At 45.9% G+C, this 22,439-nt stretch overlaps 2 protein-coding genes and 2 pseudogenes across 2 annotated transcripts; 2 read left to right on the forward strand and 2 right to left on the reverse strand.

Annotated features, from left to right (window-relative positions):
- Window positions 1–2,326: 2,326 nt before the first annotated feature.
- LOC112088018 lies at window positions 2,327–7,508 on the forward strand (annotated as a pseudogene).
- Window positions 7,509–8,952: 1,444 nt separating this feature from the next.
- On the reverse strand, window positions 8,953–9,945 carry LOC112088019 (M protein, serotype 12-like). Its single transcript, XM_024158165.1, has 2 exons — window positions 9,796–9,945; window positions 8,953–9,723 (listed from the first exon to the last, which is right to left on the reverse strand). Exons 1-2 carry the CDS (start codon window positions 9,943–9,945, stop codon window positions 8,953–8,955), a joined length of 921 nt encoding a protein of 306 aa, XP_024013933.1.
- A 58-nt stretch (window positions 9,946–10,003) lies between these two features.
- LOC112088020 (uncharacterized protein At3g60930, chloroplastic-like) lies at window positions 10,004–11,450 on the reverse strand. Its single transcript, XM_024158166.1, has 4 exons — window positions 11,436–11,450; window positions 10,759–11,325; window positions 10,622–10,676; window positions 10,004–10,530 (listed from the first exon to the last, which is right to left on the reverse strand). Exons 1-4 carry the CDS (start codon window positions 11,448–11,450, stop codon window positions 10,004–10,006), a joined length of 1,164 nt encoding a protein of 387 aa, XP_024013934.1.
- Window positions 11,451–13,950: 2,500 nt separating this feature from the next.
- LOC18022109 lies at window positions 13,951–15,789 on the forward strand (annotated as a pseudogene).
- Window positions 15,790–22,439: the final 6,650 nt, after the last annotated feature.

The raw sequence follows: 22,439 nt of genomic DNA on the forward strand, positions 1-22,439 counted from the left end.
CACTGGATATAAATTCGGGTATGAAATTAACATTTATAAATACTTCAGGTCTAAAAAAGCTAATTTTCCCGATTTAAAATGCAAGAAAAACAGATTTTCATCGAGAACCTATTGCTTAAGCACAAAAGTTTTCAAAATACTCAAATTTTTTTTCTAAAACCTGAAATTTGAAATTGCTTATTCTTTAAATCATATCTCAAATAGCTCTTCCAGACAAAATCAAATCTCTCTAGATCTCTTAGTCAAACCATAGACAATGATGAATGCTTTGAATTCCTTCAAAATTTGAGACTTCAATTTAGGTTTCAAATAAGTTGGAGAATTGTTTGGAAGAAACAAAGAGAGGTAATAAATTGCCTTGGTTGCTAGAAAAATTCAGTAACTCTGACGGTGATTTTGTCAAATCCCGAAAAAATTCCGACGACGGTGACGATCGATGAACGTTTTTCAGAGATTCCTTGATTTCTCAGAAATTTTTAAGGAAGAAAGGTTTGTAATCGTGTATTAGGTTTAGTGAATGCTAATTTGGTAACAGTGGAAAAGAAGGTTTCTTTTTTAGAATATTTAGTTTTTAAGGCTATTTTTGAGAATTATCCTTAATAATATATATATTGAAAAAATAAAGTAATCTAAATAAATATCTTAGTTTTCAAAATTAAATATATATATAAAAAAATTATTTATAAGAAAATTATTTTGCAACGAAATGAATAATCTTAAAACAGTTTTCAAACAGTTGTTTTTAAAAAAATTTGAGAGTGTTTGAATGCAAACACTAAAAATATTTCATTTGTCAAACACTGTTGGGGTCGGTTTTCACCCCACGCAGATAAAACCATCTCAAAATGACTAAGTATGGAAGAAAGATAAGTGGGAGAGCCGTGGTCACCGAGTGGGAGAGCCGTTCTCACCCAGACAAGTGGGAGAGCCGTTCTCACCCAGACAAGTGGGAGAGCCGTTCTTATCAAGTGGGAGAGCCGCGATCACCAAGTGGGAGAGCCGTGAAGATAGACCAGTAGAGAGAGCCGTGAAGAAAGATAGATGGGCCGAACCGTATCGTAAGAAATGGGCCGAGCCGTATCGTAAGAAATGGGCCGAGCCGTATCGTAAGAAATGGGCCGAGCCCCTCTCCAACATGCCTGGGCCGAGCCACGCCTCGGTGAGGTGGACCGGATCATGTCTCGACTAAAATGGCAAGTGGACCGAGCCGTGGAGAAGTTAGATGGGCCGAGCCATGGAAAAGTTCAGATTGGCTGAACCAAGGCCTTAAGAGACGAAGCCCATAAAAACCCTAGGCGAAGTACAAAGGCGGTGAGCCGCACGAGGCGATAAGGAAATATTCCTAAAATCTCTCCCGAGATTCTCGGCTAGGCGGTTCGGAGAATTAGTATTAATAGATGATGTATACAATTCATTCTGTAACTTTTGCAACCCTAAGCAATAAGAGCTAAACACTTTTACAGCAAGAAAAACTTTCTTTCGATCTTACTGTTTTTGGCGATAAACCCTAGAAGTTTCCGATCCCTTAGTTTTCCTTAAACAAATTTCTGGTTGTGCGAGTTTTGGCTCACACAATTTGGCGCCGGCGTTGGGGAATCGAAACTTTCTTACTCTAAATCGACAAGACTTTAAGATCCAAAGAACATGGCGAGCAACACCCTCGACGACAACAACAACAACACCGGTAACGGCACGGAGAAGGACGCTCCGGCATCGGGCACAACGACAGCAACGTTCGAAACCCAGGAGGAGATGCGAAACATGATGGCTGCGTTGATGAAGAAAATCGACGAACAGGATAAAAGAAACGAGGCGATTACGGAAAGGCTCGACGCGATGGCGGCTGAGCGACTGCACCCAACTTGGAGAGCCGGAATTCCCGACCCGATGGATGGAATCCGGAGACGCTTCGATTTCTCGACACCTGCAGAAGCCTCAGGGAGCGGCGCAAGAAACCCCTCGGCTCCTCCAATGTCTCGTCTCCTCGACGAACAGACCCCCGTGGCAACCCGAGTCAACATGACCGAGCCGCCCCCTCTCCGCCGAAACTCAAGGCGGCGAGCCGGCGAAGAAGAAAACGATGCGGTCGACGTAGACGCCCAGCAGAATGACGGAACCAAGAATCTGCAACAAACCGGTTTGGCTCGGCGTAAGTCAAGAAGACCTCGCCTTGGCACTAAACGGCGTCCGAACTGACGAAGTTTCCGACCCGACCCGCAGCGACAATCCAACCGAGGAGGAAGAAAATCTCCAATGGATCGAACAGGCAGAGCGCGAAGACGAGCCGAGGAGAGAGGAGCGGGAGCGACTCCCCCAATCAAAGGGAATGACTCACGCACAAACTCTCGAACTCAAAGAGCTGCGAGCCTCGATGGCTCGGACAGTAGCTGAAATACGCACCATGAAATCCCAAGTGCACAACGCGACAAGCGCCGCGCCCGAAATCGACCGAATGCTTGAAGAAACTCAGAGAACCCTATTCACTGCAAGAATCACGGAGACTAGGATTCCCGAGCCGGGGAAGGTGAGAATCCCGTTCTACGAAGGAACAACCGACCCGAAAGCACACATCATAGCGTTTCGGATAGCAATGGGACGAGCCTTCACGAAGAACTCCGCTAAACTCACCGAGCGCGAAGTGGATGCCGGATACTGCCTGCTCTTCGTGGAGCATCTCAAGGGAGCCGCACTCGAGTGGGTTTCGAGGCAGGAACGAAATTCAATTGACAATTTTCAACAGCTCTCCGCCTTGTTCCTTAAACAATACTTGATGTTTATGGACATAGGAACATCCGATGCCGACCTGTGGACACTATCCCAAGGACTGAACGAACCGCTTCGGGATTACATGGCAAGATTCAAGGCAGTCGTATCCAAAATAGAAGGGATAAGCGACAAGGCTGCGCTCGAGGCTCTGAAACGATCTTTGTGGTACAAATCCGAGTTCCGACGGGAGATGGCTCTCAACACGCCGCAAACAATTCAAGACGCTCTGCACCGATCATCAGACTTCGTCGTAAACGAGGAGGAAATGAAAAACTTGGACGAGCAGTACGAAGCAAGGAAAGCAGCAGCTCAATTTTGCCGCGCCCCGCAAAGAAGGGCAACCCATCAAACAACACATCAACGCAGAGCTCGGACGAACCAAGAAGCGGAGGTGCCCATAACTACCAGGTAGGCACCGGACGCGGAAGAGGAGAGCCGCGCAACAACACTTGGGTGAGAAAGTCCGCCAACTACGACGAGAAGGCTTTCTGCGAGTATCACCAGACCTACGGGCACTCAACGGCTCAATGCCGAACTTTAGGAGCAAAGCTCGCGGCTAAGATGGCAGCGGGAGAGCACCAAAACGCGGTCAACCTCAAAGACCTCGTCCCTAACGAACAACAAGAGAGAGCCGAGCCGAGCGGCGCGGCGGAATCCGCGAATCTTCCCCGACGAGGCGATAACTCCAAGCACGACAGGAGAGGCGAACCCGAAGAGCGACCCGAGCCGAGGCAAAGGATCAATATGATCATGGGTGGATCTCAGTACTACCAAGATACCGTGTCCTCCATCAAAGCCTATCAGCGCCGAGCCGAAGCAAAGGAGAATTGGACAGAACCGACCGACATCCCAAACACAGTGATCTCCTTCGCCGAGGAGGAAACGGCAGGAATTGATCGACCTCACAACGATCCGTTGGTGATCGAGTTAACGATCAGGGATCATGATGTAGCAAGGGTGCTCATCGATACTGGAAGCTCAGTGAACGTCATCTTCAGGGAAACACTCAGAAGAATGGGAATCGACCTCTCAGAGGTGGAAGCAATCCCCAAACCTCTAACCGGATTTTCAGGAGAAACGACGATGACTATGGGAACAATCAGGCTTCCTGTGGTAGCTGGTGGAGTCACTAAGATCGTCGAATTCTGCATCACTGATCACCCAGCAATCTACAATGTGATCATGGGAACTCCGTGGATCAACGGGATGAGGGCGGTACCCTCTACCTATCATCTCTGCCTCAAATTCCCAACTCCAGCAGGTGTTGAAACGATGTGGGGGAATCAGAAGGAGTCACGAATGTGCTGCCTAGCCGAGCACAAGCTGAGGAACCCCGTCACCGACACACGAGCAGACATCGACCGCAAAAAGATGAAGACAGACCGAGAGCCCGCGAACGAGCTCTCGAAACTCTTATAGCAATTACAGATCGCGGAGAGCCGCGAAACGCGCGCCGAGCCAGTATGCGACGCGGTGGACTCGTTGTGTATAGACGAGGCGCGTCCGGAGCGATGCGTCGAAATAGGAACAAAACTAGAAGAACCTCTGAGAAGCGAACTCCTTTCCCTCCTCAAGGAGAACATCAACACTTTTGCCTGGACAACAGAAGATATGCCAGGCATAAGCATCGACGTAACCTGTCACGAGATGAATGTGGATCCGACGTTTAAGCCAGTCAAGCAGAAAAGAAGGAAGCTCGGCCACGAACGAGCTAAAGCAGTTAACGGCGAAGTCGAAAGGTTACTCAAAGTGGGATCAATTGCCGAGGCCAAATATCCGGACTGGCTCGCAAATCCGGTGGTCGTAAAGAAGAAGAACGGCAAGTGGCGAGTATGTGTGGATTTCACCGACCTCAACAAGGCGTGTCCAAAAGACAGCTTTCCCTTGCCACACATCGACCGGCTCGTCGAAGTCACTGCAGGGAATAGACTGTTAACATTTATGGACGCGTTCTCCGGCTACAATCAGATCCTGATGCATCCTGATGATCGAGAAAAAACGGCATTCATAACTGATCGCGGGATATACTGCTACAAAGTCATGCCGTTTGGGCTCAAGAACGCAGGAGCAACGTATCAACGGCTCGTCAATAAAATGTTTGCGGCTCAGCTCGGAAAAACCATGGAAGTATACATCGACGACATGTTAGTCAAATCACTCAAGGAGGAAGACCACGTCGCGCATCTACGGGAATGCTTCGAACAATTGAACAAGCACAACATGAAACTAAACCCGGCGAAGTGCAGGTTTGCGGTCACCTCGGGAGAATTCCTCGGCTATCTGGTAACTCACCGAGGCATAGAAGCAAACCCCAAGCAGATCAAGGCGTTAATTGAGATGCCCTCTCCAAGGACGAAGCGCGAAGTGCAAAGGCTCACAGGTAGAGTCGCCGCGCTAAACAGGTTTATTTCCCGTTCTACAGACAAAAGCCTGCCCTTCTACGACACCCTCCGAGGAAACAAGAAATTTGAGTGGGACGAACGATGCGAGACGGCTTTCCAGGAACTGAAGAATTAAATGGCGAGTCCACCAATCTTAGCAAAACCAGTCGAAGGAGAGCCACTCTTCTTCTACGTCGCAGTGTCTGCTACAGCCCTAAGCGGAGTGCTTATCAGAGAAGAACGATCCGAGCAAAAACCCATTTTTTACATCAGCCAGACACTAACCGACGCCGAGACCCGCTACCCCCAGATCGAGAAGGTCGCCCTAGCCGTCGTAGTCTCGGCTCGCAAACTGCGCCCGTACTTTCAATCACATTCGATTGTTGTGCTCGCTACGCTTCCGCTGCGCTCGATCCTTCACAGCCCTAACCAATCCGGTCGGCTCGCCAAGTTGGCCATAGAGCTAAGCGAATACGACATCGAGTATCGGAACAGGTCGTCTGCAAAGTCACAGGTGCTCCAGATTTCCTCATTGAACTTCCCGCCGAAGCAACAAACGAGCTGACTCTAGACGAAGTAAGGACGCTGCACCACGATGGCTCGTCGTCTAAACACGGCTCGGCTATAGGAATTTGCCTCACCTCTCCCACCGGAGAGATATTGGAGCAGTCTTTTCGCCTAAACTTCCACGCCTCGAACAACGAAGCGGAATACGAAGCACTGATCGCCGGCATACGACTAGCGTAGGGAATCGGAGTTCGAAAGATAAGAACCTTTTGCGATTCACAGCTCGTAGCATGTCAGTTCAGCGGAGAATACGAGGCGAAGGATGGACGAATGGGAGCTTACCTCAAGGTGGTCCGAGAGTTGGTGCAAAAGTTTGACGAGTTCGAACTCACGCGCATTCCCCGAGGGGAAAACACCTCGGCCGACGCCTTGGCAGCACTCGCTTCGACTTTGGACCCAGACCTCCGACGGACGATCCCAGTCGAACTCATCGAACGTCCTAGCATAGAAGAGGTGGAAAGAGTTCGGCTGATAAATCCTCCTGAACAAGAACCAGAGGACGCAAAGCCATTCCTATGGATGAAGACGCCTCACCGGCCGAGCCGGAGTACGACTGCGACAAAAAATGGCTCGGAGCTATCCGAGTGTATATCGCCGATGAAGAGGTGCCAACCGACAAATGGGAAGCCCGCAAACTAAAAGCTCAGGCCGCACGGTATGTCCTCGTCGATGGCGAGGTGTTTAAATGGAGATTTTCAGGGCCTCTCATGATATGCGTCGAAGGACCGGAGGCAAGAAAGATCATGCACGAGGTGCACAGCGGCGCGTGCGGGAATCATTCCAGCGGAAGGTCGCTCGCTATCAAGATAAAACGGCACGGCTACTTCTGCCCACGATGGTCAAGGACTGCGAGAAATTTACGGCAAAGTGCGAGAAGTGTCAGCGGCACGCTCCAACAATTCATCAACCTACCGAGTTGCTCTCGTCAATTTCGTCACCCTATCCGTTCATGAGATGGTCGATGGACATCGTCGGACCTCTACATCGCTTAAAGCAGAAGCGTTTTCTGCTCGTCCTCACGGATTACTTCTCCAAGTGGGTCGAAATCGATTCCTACGCAAGCATAAAGGATGTTCAAGTCGAACACTTCGTCTGGAAAAATATCATCTGCCGACACGGGGTCCCCTACGAGATAGTCACCGACAATGGATCCCAGTTCATCTCAAAACGCTTCGAAGCCTTCTGCGAGAAGTGGAAAATCTGCCTCAGCCAAGATACCCTCAAGAGAACGGACAAGCCGAAGCAGCCAACAAGACGATCCTCGACGGTCTGAAAAAGAGGCTCGACGCCAAGAAGGGACGGTGGACAGACGAACTCGAAGGAGTCCTTTGGTCTCATCGGACAACTCCGCGCCGAGCCACCGGGAAAACTCCATTCGCTTTGGTCTACGGATCGGAGTAAGTAATTCCCCCCGAGGTGGATTTCCCAGGTATTCGACGAAGACTTCTACCAGGACAGGAGGGCTTGAACCACTTAATGATGCTAGATGAGCTCGACCTAATCAACGAAAAGCGCGACCTAGCCTTAATTCGGATCCAGAACTATCAACAAGCAACGGCGCGATACTACAACAAAAACGTTCGTAGTCGAAGATTCAAAGCAGGGGAGCTCATCCTCCGAAAGGTCTTCCAAAACACTGCCGAGAAGAACGCAGGAAAGCTCGGAGAAAATTGGGAAGGTCCTTACAAGGTCACAAAAGTGGTTAGTCCAGGAGTCTACGAACTCGCGACACTAGCTGACGAAGCGATTCCAAGATCATGGAACGCAATGCATCTCAAAAAGTATTATCACTAAAGCTACAGCACGGCCAGCATGAACTATGAGACGGCTTGATCCCTGCAAAGGGTACGTAGGCAGCCCGTCCTCAGACGGATTCAGCTGTCCCCCCTCCTAAAAAGGGGGGGGGGAGTGGGTACGTATGCACATACCTTCTTTAACTCGACAATTTTAACTCGCTCACTTAGGAACATCGCCACTTCAGCACATTCTCAGTTCGTTTTTAATCATCTACTTATTGCATGTTTACCTTGGATTTCTAGTTCGTTCATTATCGCTTCGGCTAGTTTCTCATTTTTTCTAAATCAGCAACTTATTTTAACAAGCTCGGATTTTTAAAATTTTATCACTCATCACTTCGGCAAGTAATCACACCACTTCGGCATGATATCATGACCTGATTACCTCGGACCTTAATCGGTCCTCAGTTTCAGTTCGGCAAACTAAGCCTCCGAACGCCTCGTCTCGTTGCTGGCCACAACGGGGCAACAAATACAAAGTTCTCTAAACGGACTTTTACCACCTTTCCTAGGACGAGGGTGCAAGTTACATCCTCTACGGATTAACATTAAGCGCGCTATACAAATATCAGACCAAAAACGTATCAGGTCGCCACGGTTTACTATCGCACACGAGAATATAAGTCGAGACTACATCGCTTTCTTTAAAACCGAGGTAAACTCTTAAAACCCGGACAAAACATACTCATCTTGGAAACGCCGGTCCATAGTCAAATTCAATGAGACTACCAAATCATCCTTGGCTAACAAAAACAAAACGCCTCGTCGTTTACACGGCTCGGCACCACGCAAAGATAAAACGCCTCGTCGTTTTCACGGCTCGGTACCACGCAAAGATAAAACGCCTCGTCGTTTTCACGGCTCGGCACCACGCAAAGATAAAACGCCTCGTCGTTTATACGGCTCGGCACCACACAAAGAGAAAAAGCCTCGTCGTTTACACGGCTCGGCACCATGCACAGCAAAAACGCCTCGTCGTTAAATACGGCTCGGCATTGCCAGCAAAAATTTGCCTCGACATTATCATTTAAAAACTTTTCAGCATCACCTAAAAAGGCGATCCACAAAACTAACTCCTAGCTCGGGATTAAGAATCAAAACGAGATCCTTAAAACAACTCACCCCTTAGCCCGTATTTCTATCAAATTTGAAAAGTTCGGCTAAAGAAGCAATCCAAATCATTCTCGACACAACAGTTTTCATCCTTGACAATTTTTCTAAGCCAACAGTTTTCGTAAACATTTTCACGGATCGTTAGACAAGTAAATCCGAAAACGGTTAAAGAAAAATAAAATATATCCATAAAGCAAAAATATAAGTCAAGTGGATAAAGCCATCCAGGCACCGATTGCATAACGAGTTCGAAAAGTGAATCATCAAAAAACATAAGTACAAAAAAAAGAAGAACATATGCAATAAAGGGTGAGGGAAAGCAGAGAGTATCAAGCTGCGGACAGCGTCTCGCGCTCGGCACGGAGGTTCGAGAGGGCCGGTGTCCCCGCGTTCGATCCGGTCGGATCAACGACACCCAGGTTGGCCGCTGTCTCTTCAAGCGACTTGTTGCCAATGCTGGTGTCTACCGAGTCCGGCGATACGGGAGAGTAAAACAGCTCGCCTCGAATCTCGGAAGCAATACGCTCGTACGTTTCGTCGTCGGTATACTCACTCTCCCAGCTTTTCAGCTTCGCCTCCTCGTCATCAAGCGTCGGGGCGTCCGGTTTCTTCAGGTCGGAAATCATCGCAAGATTTCCCTTGATCTGCCCCAGATCGTTCTCATCATTTTTGGCCTTCTCGAGCTTGACCAAACCTTCCTCTACCTTGGCGAGGCGTTCCTGAAACTTAGCCGTAAGCTCTCGCCTCGCCTCCTTTTTCGCCCGCTTGACCTTGACGTCGAACAAGGCGTCCTTGGCCTCGATACGCCTCTTCAGCAACGCCACCTCGGCGCTTTTGGCTCTCCTTGCCTCCTCCAGGCGAATCACCGAGGCGGAAACTTTGTCAATGTTGGCGCGGAGAACTATTTTCTCCTCTTCCAGCCTCGACACTCTGGACATCGCCTCGTCGAGTTTCCCCTTCGCCGCCGCGGCTTCGTTTTGAGCCTCTTCCAGCTTCGCCTTTGACGCCTCGGTCTCATTTCGGTCCTCGTCCAAGCGACGTTCGACCTTAGACAGGTCCGCCTCGTACTCGGCCATCAGGTCGTTAATGGCCGCGACAAACTGCACAGAACAAACTCGCGTTAAACACTTAGTAAAAGTTTGCGAAAATAAAGGAAAGCAAGTAGAACGTACCTTGGTACCACGCTGAGCCATCGCACCGTACGACCTCGGCCTCCTCAGCTTCTCCGGAGGAGGAAGACGCGTGTTCGCGTTTTTTACACGCGTGTTCGCGTTTTCGGGGTCGTCGACGACTAACTTGCGCATGGCGGGGTCCTCGGGCATCGGTTTCCGCCTCTTCTTGGACGGCTCGTCCTTCTGAATAGCAACGCCCTTCCCCTTGTCAGCGTTTTCGGCTCGGGTCATGTTTCTGAACAACTGAAGTCGGGGGCCTCGTCGACTTTGGGAGGGCTAAAATGGCGGAGTTCGAAGGAGTTTTGCTCCGCACCGCTGAGTTTTCCCCGGACACCTCGGGAATAATTTTGCCTGGTTCCACCTCGAGCGCTGCATCCCTCTCGACCGCCTCGGCAGTATTGCCTTCTGCGGCTCGGACCATTTCGTCTCCTTCCCGGCTCGGCGGGTCGGGTTGAGGGATGGCCTCGGTTTGCGTTGGAACCGCCTCGGTCTGCGCTTGAGCCGCCTCGGCAGCTCGTCTCGCGGCCTCTTCTTCCTCGTGCCTCTTCCTTTCTCTGAGAGCGATTATCACCATCTTCTCTCGAGTATCTCTTGAAGAACTGGAGGACGAAGAGCTGACGGGGACTCCGGCGAGGATGGCTCGCGCTTTTTCCACTCTTTCGAGGGTCAAATTCTTCCTCCAATTAACCTTCCGCGCCGAAAGAGAGTCGGGAATCGGGGGAAGAAAGCACCGAACTACAAAACAAAGCAAAAAAGAAAATTTTCAGTAAGGGAAGAGGATACCAAAAAACAGTTCTGAGTCGAGGCAAAGCTTCGGGTCGGCTACCAAGTGGTCCCCAAGCGGTCTTGGTTCTTTGAACGTAATTCTCGCCGACCGACGCCTCGTTCACCAAGATGTAGAAGAAACGTTCAGTCCAAAACTGATCCTTGCTGGGAAAATCGCCGATGATCCGTCGCTTATGCCTTGTTGGAAATATAGAATATATTTCTCTTTGGAGCTTTCCTGATTTCCAGCAAGTTCAGCAGGTGATTCAGCTCGATATCAACTCCACACTCGAAGCTTCGAACTGAGATGCCAATCATATGCCGTAATCCCCTCGGCATGATTTGCCCAATCGAGATCCCGTGTTTCCAGAGATATTCAAGGATCACTCCGGGGATCGGGAACCAGAGGAAGCAAAGCTCAAAGAACGCCTCGTACAGAGTGAAATGATTCTCTGGGGGCTTGTCGGGTCGGTCGCTCTTCTCTGGAAAGACGAACTCCACCGCCTCGGATATCCCGAAGCGATGCCTCAACGCCTCGAGCAACTCAAGGGAGCAAAGCGTAGAGCCAGGCAGGTCAGGTTTTTGTCTCTTAACTCTTGGCCCTCGCCCAGATGTGGAAGCGCCTCGAGACGCCATGAGACGTTCCAATTCACGCTTCGCCTCGAAAAGGTCAAAGGGAAATGCCTCCTCCTTGGCCTTAAGTGCGGCGCGATTAACGTCTTCACCAGGAACGGGATCCTGGGGACGGCTCGTCGAAACCGACGGCTTGTCATCCGGAGAGCCGACATCTCACGGGTTTGCATGGTTTGACGCCTCGTCAGATGAACGATTGGAGGGGCTCGGCGAAACAGACGCCTCAGAGGATTCTGCCGTACCTCTCGCCTCGGCATCTACGCGGATCGGCTCGTAACGAAAAAGTGAATCCAACGAATCGTCGGAGCAGCTCGACATAATTTACGACTTATACAAGAGTTACAGCACAACTCGGCGAGCCTCTGCCGAAAAAAGATCTGAAACGGCGGAGACCTCGGAACCCTAGCCGGAAAATAAATAAACTAGAGAGAGAAAGAAGAGAGAATGGAGAGCTACCTTTAGTAAAAACGAGTGAGTCTGAAGATAATGAGGAAGAATGAAGGAGCTCACCCAATTATAGGAAAACCGAAGAGCGTGAATTCCGCGTAAACCTCGGGAAACCGTCCAAAGAGACCAAACTGCGTCGGTCGCACGCGCCAATAAATCAGGAATCTTCTCTCGGAAGACCAACAGTTGGGATATCCAAGTTTTCAGCCGGTATCTTACCAAAGTAAACGCTTCGTCGTTAACGAAACGGCTCGGCATTAACTCTTTCTCTCGAAACGCCTCGTCGTTAATGAAACGGCTCGGCATTAACTCTTTCTCTCGAAACGCCTCGTCGAAACGGCTCGGCATTAACTCTTTCTCTCGAAACACCTCGTCGTTAACGAAACGGCTCAGCATTAACTCTTTCTCTCGAAACGCCTCGTCGTTAACGAAACGGCTCGGCATTAACTCTTTCTCTCGAAATGCCTCGTCGTTAACGAAACGGCTCGGCATTAACTCTTTCTCTCAAAACGCCTCGTCGAAACGGCTCGGCATTAACTCTTTCTCTCGAAACGCCTCGTCGTTAACAAAACGGCTCGGCACGAACTTTCTCTCGAAACGCCTCGCCATTTATTTGGCTCGGCATAACCTTCTCGAATCACCTCGTCACGGCTCATCATTACTAAAACGAAATCGCCTCGTCCTTAATTTGCCTAGGCATCTTCGGTACCCTCTCGAAACACCTCGGCACCTTCGGCACTCCTTGGGAACGCCTCGGCGTCTTCATTCCCAAAACACCTCATCTGGGCTTACGTCATAACATCTTAACTCGATGGTTTATCCTACGGTCAAGAGTAATGTACCTCGTCACTCTCGCCTCCGAAACTGACGAGCTGGGGGGCTAACTGTTAGGGTCGGTTTTCACCCCACGCAGATAAAACCATCTCAAAACGACTAAGTATGGAAGAAAGATAAGTGGGAGAGCCGTGGTCACCGAGTGGGAGAGCCGTTGTCACCCAGACAAGTGGGAGAGCCGTTCTTATCAAGTGGGAGAGCTGTTCTCACCAGGACAAGTGGGAGAGCCGCGATCACCAAGTGGGAGAGCCGTGAAGATAGACCAGTAGGGAGAGCCGTGAAGAAAGATAGATGGGCCGAGCCGTATCGTAAGAAATGGGCCGAGCCCCTCTCCAACATGTCTGGGCCGAGCCGCGCCTCGGTGAGGTGGACCGGATCATGTCTCGACTAAAATGGCAAGTGGGCCGAGCCGTGGAGAAGTTAGATGGGCCGAGCCGTGGAAAAGTTCAGATGGGCTGAACCAAGGTCTTAAGAGACGAAGCCCATAAAAACCCTAGGCGAAGTACAAAGGCGGTGAGCCGCACGAGGCGATAAGGAAATATTCCTAAAATTTCTCCCGAGATTCTCGGCTAGGCGGTTCGGAGAATTAGTATAAATAGATGATGTATACAATTCAATCTGTAACTTTTGCAACCCTAAGCAATAAGAGCTAAACACTTTTACAGTAAGAAAAATTTTCTTTCGATCTTGCTGTTTTTGGCGATAAACCCTAGAAGTTTCCGATCCCTTAGTTTTCCTTAAATAAATTTCTGGTTGTGCGAGTTTTGGCTCACACAAACACCCTTGTTATATGCCTGAAGACTGAGACTTAGTTTGACATATTTAAGGTTAATTTTATCTATATCAAAAGATTCAAAACTATGATATATAGCCAGCCTAATGGCTTGTATTGTTGTCGTTGTGTCATTACCAACCTATTCAATGCATTTTGATGGAATTTTTTTCTTCAAATCATTCTCGTAGGGTCGTATATAAAGCATACTTTTGTTTTCACTGAAATATTTTCCAGGTCTCTCTAACGTTCTTTTTTGGAACAAAACTCTCTCTAACTTATTCAAATAGATAAGGAATTCTAAAGAACTTCACTACAAAGGACCTTCATTTCGTGGAGTTTCTTCTCACAATTTCTGGATTTATTCTTCAATTGAAATATGAATAAAAAGAACATACATGCCAATAGCGTGAATGCAAGAACAGAAAAGCAAATAACATTTTTTGTCAAATCTAAGCTACATTTTATCAAACACAACATCAAACTCTTCATACGTAAATATCAGTATATCCATGAGGAAACTAACTTGATGAAAGCAAAAATGAATTCAGCCGCATAATACGGTAACATGAAATAAAGATGTTAATATAACTTTTTCTTTAATTGTTTCGTTCTCTCGCAAGCTTTTGGAATTCAAAACAGATTATCACCTAAAGGAAGCTAAATCATAGAACGTACGTAGACAGAAGAGCATATACAAACAAATGTTGCCAAGAAGATCGTTGGAATCAGCCGAGGTGGCTAATGAAAGAGCAGAGCGATACCAAGGTAAGATTACCAGCTTTGTCATCCTCACTTGCCTTGTTGCAACCATTGGAGGATGCATTTTTGGGTATGACATCGGTGTCTCAGGTTCTATACAACTAATTTCTTTCTCCTCAAATCCAATCTAAAGACCTTAGTAGTGAATAAGTGAGTGCATCAAATAGCTCCAACGGCTCAAGGGCTTTGTTTTTTCAGGTAGTGTCACGTCGACGGATGGATTCCTTAAAGAATTTTTCCACACTGTGTATGAAAGAAAGATGAATGCTCATGAAAATAACTACTGCAAATTTGACGACCAAGGACTGGCAGCGTTCAATTCATTACTGTACATTGCGGGTTTGGTTGCCACTCTTATGGCCTCACCAATCACCAGAAAGTATGGACGACGTGCAAGCATCATATGCGCTGGGATCTTCTTTCTAATTGGAGCTGCTGTAAATGCTGGGTAGATGAACCTCATGATGCTTTTTCTGGGACGGATCATGCTTGGTTTTGGCGTTGGATTTGAAACTCAGGTTATGTGAGTGGAGTGGACAATGAGGTTGTATATAATGGAAAATCAAAAATCCCATCTAACAACACAATCTCTCTTTTTTTTTTCAGGCAGTTCCTGTGTATTTATCAGAGGTTGCACCAGCCCATATGAGAGGGGGTCTGACCATTTTGTTTCAGTTGGCAACAACTATTGGTATCTTTGCGGCCACCATGATCAGCTACGCCATGCGAAACCTCAATCCTTGGGGCTGGAGGCTTTCTCTTGGTTCAGCTGCTTTTCCAGCTCTGCTCATGACTCTTGGCGGTTATTTTCTTCCCGAGACTCCTAATAACCTGATCGAAAGAGGATTGAAAGAAAGGGGCCGGCATGTGTTGGAGAAACTGAGAGGAACAAAAAACGTCAATGCAGAGTTTCAAGATATGATAGATGCTAGCGAGTTAGCGAATTCTGTCAAGCATCCTTTTAAGGACATTCTGCAGAAACGTCACAGGCCTCAGCTTGTCATGGCGATTCTCATTCCTATGTTTCAGATCCTCACTGGAACAAACTGTATTCTCTTCTATGCACCTATTCTCTTCCTGACAATGGGATTTGGTGAAAATTCTTTACTCTATTCTGCAGTCCTCATAGGGGGTGTCCTTTTCGTCTCAACTTTTGTTTCCATCGCATTAGTGGACAAATTAGGTCGGCGAGCTCTGCTGATTAGTGGCGGATTACAAATGATCATCTGTCAGGTAAGAAGTTCATAACCATTTGCTTACATACAATCATCATATGTGTGCATAGGAAATCTCACGGTCTCACTGCTTTTTGGAAATAGATCATTGTTGCAGTGATATTGAGTCTGAAATTTGGAGACAACCAAGACCTATCAAAAGGATACTCCATCTTGTTGGTCTTCTTCTTTTCCCTCTTTATTCTGGGATATGGATGGTCGTGGGGTCCGCTTGGTTGGACTATACCGAGTGAAATATTTCCCTTGGCGACCCGTTCTGCGGGGCAAAGTATCACCGTTTCTGTTAATCTCCTCTTCACCTTCATCACTTCCCAGGGTTTTCTGTATCTCCTATGTGCACTAAAGTTTGGGATTTTTCTTTTCTTTGCTGGTTGTGTTTCCGTGATGACAATATTTGTCTACTTCTTGTTGCCTGAGACGAAAGGAGTACCAATTGAAGAGATGACACTCATATGGAGGAAACATTGGTTCTGGAAGAAACTATTGCCTGAAAATCTTGTAGCCCAAAGCAGTCATGTGCAAAGCAGTTCTCTTCAAACTAGCTAAGAAAACAGTACCGAAAACCATTTCCATCAAAGAAAAATAATTGATTGCAAGTGCATTATGCTATTACTCTCTCATTCGGAAATTACCTAAGCTGCTACAGTCAAATACAGGATTTTATATTTAACTCTTTGACTTTCTTCAATGTCTTAATTTGGATCAATTTTAACAAAGATTGTAGCAAACTCAATACCAACACTGATTCTTCTTCATCATTGTCTGACCCATGTTGGGGTCGGATTCCAACCCGACAAGTTTAGCTGTCTGGAAATGACTAAGTATGACATTGGGCAATCTTGGCTCAAACTTGCCGGTCAAGCGAACCCTGACGAACCAAACTAGGAGCCAAAGCGCATTAAAAAGAAAATGAGGGCCGAGCCGCACCAGGAGAAAAATTGGGCCAAGCCAGACCGTGTCAGGCCGAGCCCGAACCCAATCAAACTGCATGGGTCGAGCTGGGGACCAAGAAAGTAGAAGTACGATCCGTCCGATGGGTCAGAAAACATTTCGATTTTTCTACTCCTGCAGGAACGTCGGGCGGCAACACAAGCAATCCCAGAGCACCGCCGATGCTGCACCCCTTCGACGAGCAAACTCCAGCGGCAACCAGAGAAATCTTGACGGATCCACTTTGCCGTTGTCGTTGTGTTAGACGACTAGGCAATGAAGGAAGTACAGATACTGGAAGCGAAGAAGGAGCCCGAACCTTCATCATCAACGGAGACGCCCATGAATGTGGAAGAGGCTCACAACAAACCAGGTCGGCTCGGAAAATCACGTACGACAAACTCGCTTCAGCACTCAATGGAATACATAACAAAGGAGATGCCGACCCAAACCGAGGGAATAGTCTAACTCAAGAAGAAGAGAACCTCTGTTGGGTCCAGCAAGAAAAACATGAAGACGAGCTTAAAAAGAACAATCAGAGTCTAATTCACGAGCCGCGAAGAATGACCCAAGCCCAAGCGGCGGAGATGGATGAGCTCTGAGCATCCATGGCATGGACAGTCACCAAAATCCGAGCTGTGAAATCTCAGTTGCATAATGCGACCAGCGCTGTGCCTGAAATATATCATATGCTTGAGAAGACACAGAGAACGACATTTACAGCTTGAATTACAGAGGCCAGGATTCTCGAGATAAGAAAAGTCAGGAATTCTTTTTACAAAAGAACCACAGATCCAAAGGCGCATATCACGGCTGTCCGCATTGTAATGGGGCAAGACTTCTCTAAAAACACCGCAAACCTATCTGAGCAAGAGAAAGACACCGGTTTCTGCTTGTTGTTCGTAGATCACCTCAAGGGAGCCGTGCTGGAATGGTTTTTAAGCCACGACCGCAATTCGATCAACAGTTTTCAACAGCTCTCTGCTCTGTTCTAAAGCAGTACTTCATGTTCATGGACCGAGGAACTTCCGATGCCGATCTATGGACACTTTCCCAAGAGATAACACCGTATTTTCACCACTATTATGGATTGTTTTTGAATGATTTTCTAATGATTTTTATTTCTTTTAAGAGTTTTTATTATGGTTTTTAATAATTGTAGTTTCATGACTCTTTTCAGGAAACTTCGGTAAAAGTTTTGCATATTGGATAGAAGACAAGATTTTTTAGCTCAGAGTCAAACCACTAGAAGTTCACCCACAAATGAAAACCTTATCACCGTCTGATCAAGCTCAAATTTGGAGACCTTAAAGATGGATCAGCTAGCTTTCAAGCACACTTGACATCAGAAAAATCCAACAGTTCAAACAAAAGTTATGTGAAGAGCAAGATGTCTAGTCAAGCAGCAGGCCAGCCTTCTGGACCGCGGTCAACACTTGGTTTTCCCCGATTGCACACATCCTGATTGCAGAGAATCAACGTCCAACCCAAGAAGCCTAATTTAAAGCTCATTCGATTTATTTCTTTTGAGAAACCCTAAGTAACGTCCAGAAATGACTTGAAGACCTATAAATACTTGTTTTAAGAACCCTAGGCCGAAATGGCCATATGTTTTAGACTTTGTTAGAGTTGTGTTAGTATTTTTTAGCTTGTTTTAAGTGTAGGGAGATATAGATCTATCTCTTGAACCCTTTTTGTTTTTTCTTCAATATGGATTTCAATACAGTTTTTCTATATAATGTTTTGCTTTCTTCAATCATGTCTCAGTAGTTTACTTGTTGGGTTTAAGGGAATTTTCGATGGAAATCATATATGTTCAATGAAGATTGTATGAGCTATTTAGCCAAATCCTAGATCTTTTTCTTCTAAACTTGTTTTTAATGCATGAGAGTAGCGTCATGAACTAAATCGGTTTTTATGGGGGTTTTGGTGACTATAAATGTAAATCCTAATCTTAACGATAAAAAGATCCTCCTTCCGTGTGGATTCGATCCCTAAGTACTATAATCAATTAGTTGTGCATTTGCGGCTCTTATTGATTTTATTAGGGTAAAACTTGTTCTCTCACACCACACACATCACCAAACGAGCCCCTTCAAGATTACATGACGGGATTCAAAGCATTCGTATCCAAAGTATAAGGATTTAACGACAAAGCTGCCCTCGAGGTCTTGAAACGATCCCTATGGTACAAATCCAAGTTTCAGCGTGATATGGCGCTCAATAAGCTGCACATGATCCAGGATGATTTGCACCGATCATCTAATTCGGTGTTTAATCTTAATGCACCCTGATAAAAAGAGAAACCCAAACAGTAAGAGCATGCAAAGCTAAAAGGAACCAAACGTCAGGTGGTGCCTACAATTATCAGGTAGGCGTTGGCCGAGGAATAGGCAAACCACGAAGCAATACGTGGACAAGGAAAGCAAGTACTTTCGACGAGAAAGCATTCTGCGATTATCATCGTAGTTACGGTCACTCAACACCGCAATTTCTAACTCTTGGTGCCAAGCTCGCAGCAAAAATAACGGTCAGAGAGTTCCAAAATGCAGTAAGTCTCAAGGATCTTGCTCCTGATGAACTAAATGATCGAGCTGAGTTGGACAACGCGGAAGAGGTAGCAGAGCCACCCCGATGAGTAGATAATTCAAAACGAGGAAGGAGAGGCAAAGGGGAAGAACAGCCTGAGCCAAGGCAAAAGATCAACATGATAATGGGTGGATCCCAGTACTATCAAGACACAATATCCTCTATTAAGGCCTATCAGCGAAAGGCTGAAGATAAAGCCAACTGGACTAACCGACTGATTTTTCAAACATTGTAATCTCCTTTGCTGAGGATGAAACAGCTGAGATAGACAGACCACACACCGACTTGCTGGTAATCAAGCTAGCCATCAGGGATTACGATGTGGCAAAAGTTTTAATCAATACTAGGAGCTCGGTGGATATAATCTTCAAGGAAACTCTTAATAGGATGGAGATTGATCTCTCAGAAGTGACCGCCGCTCCCAAACCCCTAATCAAATTTTCGGGAGAAACGACGATGGCAATGGAGACCATCAGGCTCCCTGTCCAAGCTAGAGGCGTAACAAAGATTGTCAAGTTCTCGGTGGCATACTATCTGGTAATCTATAATGTGATCATGGGAACGCCATGGATCAACGCTATGCGAGCGATCCCATCAACCTATCCCTTCTGCATCAAATTCAGAACTCTTGGAGGAATCAAGACAATATGGAGAAGCCAAAAGGAATCTCAAATGTGCTTCCTCACAGAGCACTAACTAAGGTATCCTGTCACTAACGCAGCCACAGCCGTAGACTGAAAGAAAATGAAGACAAACCGGGAGCCTGCAAAAAAACTCTCCAAACACTTATAGCAATTAGAGATTGTGGAGAACTGCAAAATGTACGGCGAGCTGACCTGTGAACCAGTAGTCTCTGTGTGCATAGACAAGGGACATCCAGAGAGGTGTGTTGAAATGGGAGCTAAACTCGACGAATCCCTGAAAGGAGAACTAATCTTTTTCCTCAAGGAGAATATTAACACATTCGCATGTATCGCAGAGGATATGCCACAAATAATTAAGTAATAACGTAACGTGCCATGAGCTGAACTTTGACCCAACTTTCAAGCCAGTAAAAAAAAAGAGAAGGAAGCTCGGACCAGAACAAGACAAAGCCGTTGACGACAAGGTGGAAAAATTACTCAAAGGTGGGTTGATAGCCAAAGCAAAGTACCCGGACTGGCTCGCCAACCCCGTGATAGTGAAGAAGAAGAACGGGAAATGGCGAGTTAATAACACCATATTTTTACCATTTTTATGGATCACTTTCAATGTCTTATGCAGGAATTTTCACTCAGTTTTCAATGTTTTATAAGTGATTTCCATGTTATGTAGTTTTAAAAGACTTTTCAGAAAATTTAGACTTTTGGAATGCATGTTGGAGTAAAAGTATATTTTTGGATAAATTCAGACCGTCAAAACTTTAGCAACCAATGAAGATCTTCTCTGATACCACCCCCCCCCCCCCCAAAAAAAAAAATTGGAAACATTATATAGGAGACAACTAGCTTTTCAATGCACTTTGAATCGATGCAATCCAACGGTTAGATCTCCAGATTTCATGTTGAAATCTGGCCCAATACGACCTAAGCCTATAGCACGGGACCTCGAATCTAGTTGGATTCGAGAGATCCAACACGATAGGCCACTTGTTCTCGGAGTCCTTATGTCTAATAGCACAGGCCATGCTGTCAGAAACAAGAAAGTCAGAAACTGGGTGGTCAGAAGGAAGAGTGGCCCGCATCTGTACCCAAAAAGTAAAGTTTTTCATCCCTGGTTGCCCGGTCCCAGTATCGAGGGACCCGATCCAGGTATGAGTAACCCATGAGAGCGGGAATACTACTCAAATCTCCCTCCAATCAACAATAGGAATATGTTTTAGTCTGATTTGATTGTTAATATTCTTACAAACCCGCGAAAATGGCATTTAATACGTTTTTGTTGCATGTGCTTAGGTGTAAGTGACTTTTTGCAAGAGCCAGGGAGAAAAGCAGAGGAAAAAAAGAGAGCCATACCGCGTCTGAGCCACCGACCCAACTCGTACACTGAGAACAAAAGGGATGCGCCAAGAGACGGTCTCGTTGCAAGCAGAACACGCTAAGGAAAGTTGGGAGACCATCAGAGACATGACGCCATCGTAAGATTGAAGTTCAGCTGAGTCGGGTCATGGGTCGATCCACCATCCATGGGCTTACTTGGTATGCTAACCCGGGTCAGGTAATTCCTTATAAATACTTTACTCTTTCCTAACGGGAGGGGGTTCACATTTTTTAGCCTCCATAAGTCTCATGATATCTTTCTAGATACTTGTGGTTCCTAAGCTCAGGCATTCTACACGATTCTGACAATCTTTCTGGTCACTACATTTCGTTCCTCCTCCACGGTGGTTCCTAAACCGTAGAACCCCTTTACTCTCATACTTTTTTTTCTCTCTTCCCACCGCGAAAAGCCCATTCTCATCCTAAGGCCGGAGTAGATCCTCCATATATCAAGGACTCTCAGACCACCTTTCTCCTAAAAGTTTTCCGACTTCTTTCCAGTCTCCGAACAGTCCTATTGTGGTCTTTTTCTAGTTGTTCTCTGACTTGAGCGTCGTAGTGCTTTCGGAAAACACACCCTCATCATGTTTTTCAGACCCTGACGTCATTTTTGTTTTGCAGGAAACTTGGCCACAGAAGAGGACATAAAATCCCTCAAACATGTTCTAAGACTGGACTAAGATTGTGACAGGTGGACGGTTCAAACTTCTCACTCAGCCTATAAATAAGGAGGCTCCTCCATAATTTAGTTTCGTTCATTAAAGATGTGAATGGAGAAAGGATCAAACCATGGTCGGTACACAAAAGTGAGAGAACCACTTTTAATGTTCCATTCATAATACATAATTCAACTTTAGTTTATACTAACAAAATATATTAAAATAATATCATATCACATGTGATACTCATACATGAAGTAACATTACGATTCATTCATCTTTTTTATATGCTTCAAAATTATAGAGGATGAAACACAATCCGAGCAGAACTTGAATTTTTAAATATTAAAAATAGAATATAACCATAAGTTAAATCAAACAACTAAAAATAAATATAATATAAACTTAATTGTTTTATATAAAAAACTGCTATATTATTTATACTCATACTATATTTATTTTTATTAGCATTTACTTCTGCACTAATCACACTTATTACTCATTTTTATACAAGTTAATATAAAGATGAATTATATGATTCGATCTGATGTAATATAGTTATTCAATATTATATCTTACAGTTTAACATTAACTTTGTTTCACTTAATATATTGTCTCTTTATTTATTTATGTAAACTATTCATATTTATAATCATAACTATTTTTCTATTAATATTTAAATTAAATACAACTTCTATTTCAATTCAACAACAGATTTGAGCCGCTTGATCCGCACTTGTTCCGCCTGATTCTTCTGATCCGCACGTGATCCGTCTGATCCGCTTGAACCGCTAAATCTGCACTGCCTGATTCGCTTTCTCCATTCGGAGCCTAAATTGTTTAAAACTTGTTCAAGGCAAAATTATCATATTCTTCGTCTTTTTTGCAACTGCAATAATCTTCTTCTTCATCTTTCACGTGTACTGCTATATTGTGATTTTTTGTTTGTGTGTTCTGAATTAATTTGTTCAACTGTAGATTCTATTTTTGAATTAAGTTG

The sequence above is a fragment of the Eutrema salsugineum genome, unplaced genomic scaffold (assembly GCF_000478725.1).
Source record: "Eutrema salsugineum unplaced genomic scaffold, Eutsalg1_0 scaffold_15, whole genome shotgun sequence".
In the NCBI taxonomy this organism is placed as follows: Eukaryota; Viridiplantae; Streptophyta; class Magnoliopsida; order Brassicales; family Brassicaceae; genus Eutrema; species Eutrema salsugineum.